General features: G+C 34.4%; 1 protein-coding gene across 1 annotated transcript; it reads right to left on the reverse strand.

Moving 5' to 3' along the window:
• Positions 1-4,252: 4,252 nt before the first annotated feature.
• LOC137839062 (uncharacterized) lies at positions 4,253-4,843 on the reverse strand. The gene has a single exon (XM_068648190.1). The coding sequence runs from the start codon at positions 4,841-4,843 to the stop codon at positions 4,253-4,255; it is 591 nt and encodes a 196-aa protein (XP_068504291.1).
• Positions 4,844-5,190: the final 347 nt, after the last annotated feature.

The raw sequence follows: 5,190 nt of genomic DNA on the forward strand, positions 1-5,190 counted from the left end.
TGGAGGATGACACAATTCAAGCAGCAGAACAATCTGCTAAACATGCTAGAAATCAAAGGATAAGTTCTCTATCTGTAGAAATCAAAGGAGACTCACCTGCTCCCCAATCTGTGCATGAAGAAGTTGCTGCAACTCATCAGAATGCCATTGTTGCCTATCAAACTCCAGAATACTGAGGTAAACCATTGTCCATATTGAAAGGCAAGTTTTGTATCACCTTGATGTCATGACTGCAGATCATAGGGCGTACTTTGAGACTACTCAAGCAAGGTTTCAGCACCTTGATGATCAAATTGAAGGGGTTCAGGCGCAGCTTGCAGAGCTATACTACAAGGATTAGAAGTATCTTGATTTCCATGCTTTCTTTTATCAGTTTTAAATTTTGTAATGCTGACCAATTTCTCTTTATTTTCTGGACTATTATGGTTATATTTCTGGTTTATCTTCCCTTATGCTTAAATGCTGTTTGATGAATCCAAAGGGGGAGAAAAATAGCTCACCATGCTAGGTGAAGCTAGCTGAAACAGGAAGTTACTTTCTGCACCTTAAAACTGGTTTACATGTTATGCAATGTTTCAACTTTCTGGTTTAGTATTTGGTGCAGTACAGGTTCTTAAAGCAACAGAGCTATGGGGATTTGTCTCCATCAAACAGGGGGAGATTGTTGAACACGGTTGCTGCCCCTTCAAGACATGTGTTTGATGAAGACTTTTATGTACAATTCATGTATATTTCCTTTTGATTTAAGTTTGTCATAGATTGTGTTTAGAGGTTGTTTAAGAGTATGCTTTTTGCTGGCTAACTCACCTCTTAACCACTGGCCATGTGATAAGAGCAAGCACAAAATTTCTTAAACTGTTTTTCACATGTTTTACAAAAATCACATTTACTGCATAAAAATAAATCTGTTCTTTTCTAAATAAACAGATTCATTTTTAAACTGATGCCTTGGCTAAGTCTTGTGAAAATTAGATTTTGTGCATCAAGTATTTTGACTAAGTCTTCTACCTTTCAAAACAACTGTGTTCTAATAGTTAAGCTTTTCTGTTATCATTTTGAAAAATAAATCTGTTCATCTGTAAATGAATAGATTCTTTTTTACTCTGGTGCCATGGCTATCTTAAACGGCTTTCAGTTTTGTCCCTGCACCAGAATGGCTGACTAAGTCTCCTTACATAACAAATTCTCTAACTGTTTTTGAAAATAAATCTGTTCATTTTATTTTCAATCTGTTCTTTTTATAACAGCTTTAACTGTTTTTCAAAAATCTTTTATAAGTTGGTTTTCTATAAAAAGAAAACTTGTTTCTAAGTTTAATCATCGATCATACAATTGAGAAAACAAGTTTTGCATAAGAGAATTAAGGTTTTACAAAGAATTAGCATTTGTTCTTGAAAGATTTCAAAAATCATAAGTGTGCTTGTTCTTGTTTGGTTCCAAAGCTTGGTGAGAGGTGATGCTACAGTTTTAGCGATCTGTTCTACTGGTTTAAGGCAGATTTATGCATCCTCTATCAGGTGTATTCGTTTCACATTTCATTTTCTGTAAAAGTGTGGTTGTAAACTCTTCTTGATAGGGTTTCTTGAAGGGTGTGTATGCTAAAATAGGGTTTTTCAGCAAGTGTACCTAAGTTCTTGTAGGGTTCAAGAACAGTGGGATTTGTGTTTGTTTGAATTGTGTTTTAGTGAATTTCACCTTGGTTTAGGTGAAGACTGGATGTAGCTCAGTTGAGTGAACCAGTATAATTGCCTTGTGATCATTCTCCCTTAATCTCTGCACTTAAATTTCTGCATAACTGTTAAACTGTCAAGAAATAAATTTGTTCAATTAATAATAAATATGTTCTTTATGGGCTTGTTATATAATGTTCTTAGTTTCTGGAAAAACTGTTTGATTCTAAAAAGAACATATATAATCTGTTAAAAGCCACTGGACCAGATTGATTGTGATAGGCTACTCAATTAATTGTCAAGCTGTCAATTGAACCTTAATCACTTGCCTAAAATAGAAGCTTGCTGTTTTGTGATTCATTGTTTTCTTTCTAATATCAGTGTGTGTATCTGGAAAATCAATCTGCATAATCTTGTGATTAACCTGGCTGTATAAACGTTTTTCAAACACAAACAGTGCAAAATAAATTTGTTCATTTCCAAACAAATCGATTTATTTTGTGTAAACTGTGATAAACACTGATTCTGCGAGAAACTTTTAAAAGAACAATTTCAAGGTTTGATTATCCTTTCGAAAACTTGTCCACGGTTTTTAAAAGATAATGAACTTTCTTTTGAAGAGATTCATAGTTTTCAAAAAAGCTAGAATTGACACACTTGCAAGAAGAGTTTTGATAAATCATTTCCAGAAAATCAGTTTTTGAATGACTCAACTCTTCTTCCAAGGTCTTGACTTTATTTTCCATCCAGTTGTTTAACTCTTTCAACTGGTTATTCAATAGGGCTAGCCTGTTAGCTTCTTCGTGAGTTTCTTTGAAGGCATCAAGAAGTTGGATATAATTTTCAAAATTAAAATAAGCGCTTGAACTTACACTACTTGATTTTGATTCTTCCTTTTCCATCAAAATAGATTGGCTTTTTCATCTTCCTTTGATGATGAGCTAGAGGATGAATCATCATTGTATGCTCTTCTTGATTTTCCTTTTTTCTCATGCTTCTTATTGTTGGGTCTATTAGTGTCTAAGTTCAAGAGGGGAGGGGTGAATTGAGCTTATAAATTTTCGCAAGAACACACAATTTTCAGTATACCAGAGGCAAAATAGAACAGATTGTTTTTACATGAAACAAATTGATTCTTCAGAGCAGTCTAGCACAATTTGAATTTGTTCAAAATAAAATTGTGATCAACAGAGAATTATACCAGAATCAGATTTGCTTAATATTATGAGGATGAAGGATACAACTATGCTTAGAAATCAAACAAATTTACTCAACACAAGGTTTTAAGGAGAATGATTCTTTCTCAGATTTTAATGATTAGACTGTTTGTTCACAGATCACTTAAACCATCATATACAACTGTCTTGTTTGTGATTAGAGAACTTTAACAAATCAGGAAGAACAATTTTTACTTAAACCCAGAATTAACAGATTCAATTTCAAAAGAACAGATTTAGTTCTTGACAGAATTAAGCAAAACCAGAAATGAGTGCAAGGATGAAAAGAAAAGGCACACAAGTTTTTATACCGGTTCACTCATACAGAGCTACGTCCAGTCTCACCTTACCCCAAGGTGGAATCCACAAAAAACAGTACCAATTACTTACAAACACAACAGTTCTTGAACACTACAAGAACAACACAATCAATGCTGAAAAACCCTATTTCAGCACACCTTGCACTCCAAGAAACCCTATCAAGGAGTGACTAACACTTACACCTTTACAAACCAGAATAAAGGAAAGATTACACCTGAAAAGAAGATGCAAGAACTCAAAACCAGTAGTTCAATTTGCTGCAGAACTGCACCAGCACCTTCACCAAGATCAAAGGTTTCCTAGAACAAGCACACTTGAAAATCTCTTTGGAAAACCTTTCAAAAAATCTTTCAAACCTTCTTCTCACATGGAAATTGTTTGATCTCTGTCAAAAACGTAGTTGCTCAGCACCTTTTCATGTGAGAGAGACTTTTCTTTATATAGAAAACAGTTTCTAACTTCTTTTCAAAAAACAGTTGAAAAGCAGTTATGAAAACAACATATTCATTTTTGAACTTAACAGATTTATTTTGTGAAAATCGCCAACTCAGCTAACTGAAATAACTGTCTGAGTTGTACCTTTGGTGCCCTAACTAACTTGTGAAAAACCTTTCAGCTGACCAAAGAATAAACCTGTTCTTTCACAGTGAAACAGATTAAAATATAGCAAACAGGCCAGCTCAGCTTTAACTGAAATAACTAACTAAGCTTTACCTGTGGTGCCCTAACAAAATTTTAGAAAAGCCTTTTTAACAGAGAAGAAATAAACCGATTCTTTCTCCATAAAAAAGATTTATTTTTTGTACTGATTTAAAACTTTTAAGAGCACTTTTAAAAGCTTTTCAAAAACCCTTTAACCACATCATGTGCTTGATCTAGACTTGGTTAGGCATCTAGGATGGGTCATACAGCAAAAGGCAACCTTACACAATTACAAGCCTACATACAAGATCATCTAAACCTATTACAAACTTCAAAGCAAACTAGCTATTTTTCTACATCAAACACACACAACACTAGGTAGAGAAGAGACTTCATCCATCTTCAACACTTATAACCCCTTTTCTCTTTGCTCACATTGCTTGGACATTCAGCCTTGATGTGTTCCTGTTTGCCACATCCAAAATAAGTGTAGTTTGTAGAATTAAATTCATTAACATTGTTGCTATTGTACATGTTTGATGGCTGGTTTTTGTCCCTATTGTTCTTCTTCAAGAACTTGTCAAACTTCCTTGTGAGCAAGTTGAGAGTCTCATTATCACTGCACTCACTTGAGTCTTGATCACCCTTTTGACTAGTAACTTTAAAGGCAATGTTATTCACATGTTTTTCTTCATTTTCTTGATCTTTAAGTCGGTTCATCTCAAGCTCATGCTCTCTTAGCTTTCCAAACAAGGAGGCAGTGGTCAATGTAGTGAAATCCTTGGATTCTGAAATAGTTGTAACCTTTGGTTTCCAAGATCTATCCAAGAATTTGAGGATCTTGATGTTCAACTTCTCTCTTTCAAAGATTTTGCCAAGACCAATAAGGTGATTTACTATATGAGTAAATCTCTTCTGCACGTCCAAGATGGTTTCTTCTTTCAGCATCCTAAACATTTCATATTCTTGGGTCAAGGCATGCTTCCTTGCCATCTTCACATTCGTTGTCCCTTCATGGGTTACTTCAAGGATGTCCCACACATCTTCTTTTGCAGATCCACATTGAAAGACCCTGAAAAAATCATTTAAATTCAAGGCATAAGTGATAATGTTCTGATGAGAATGTAACTACAAGAATACATGATTCTTTGACATTCTTAGGAGCAACTTGAGCTGGATTTGAAAAGGCACTTTACTTTAGAATTGGATCAATGTTCTAATTCAAGAACTCACCAAAACTTAGCACCAACCAAGACTCATATGGAAGTCCATATATTGTCAAATGGAATCAAAACACAAGAAATGAAGAACAAGAATTGAAAGCTGGACAGAATTGAAAT

This window comes from Phaseolus vulgaris, chromosome 3, assembly GCF_000499845.2.
Source record: "Phaseolus vulgaris cultivar G19833 chromosome 3, P. vulgaris v2.0, whole genome shotgun sequence".
Taxonomy (NCBI): Eukaryota; Viridiplantae; Streptophyta; class Magnoliopsida; order Fabales; family Fabaceae; genus Phaseolus; species Phaseolus vulgaris.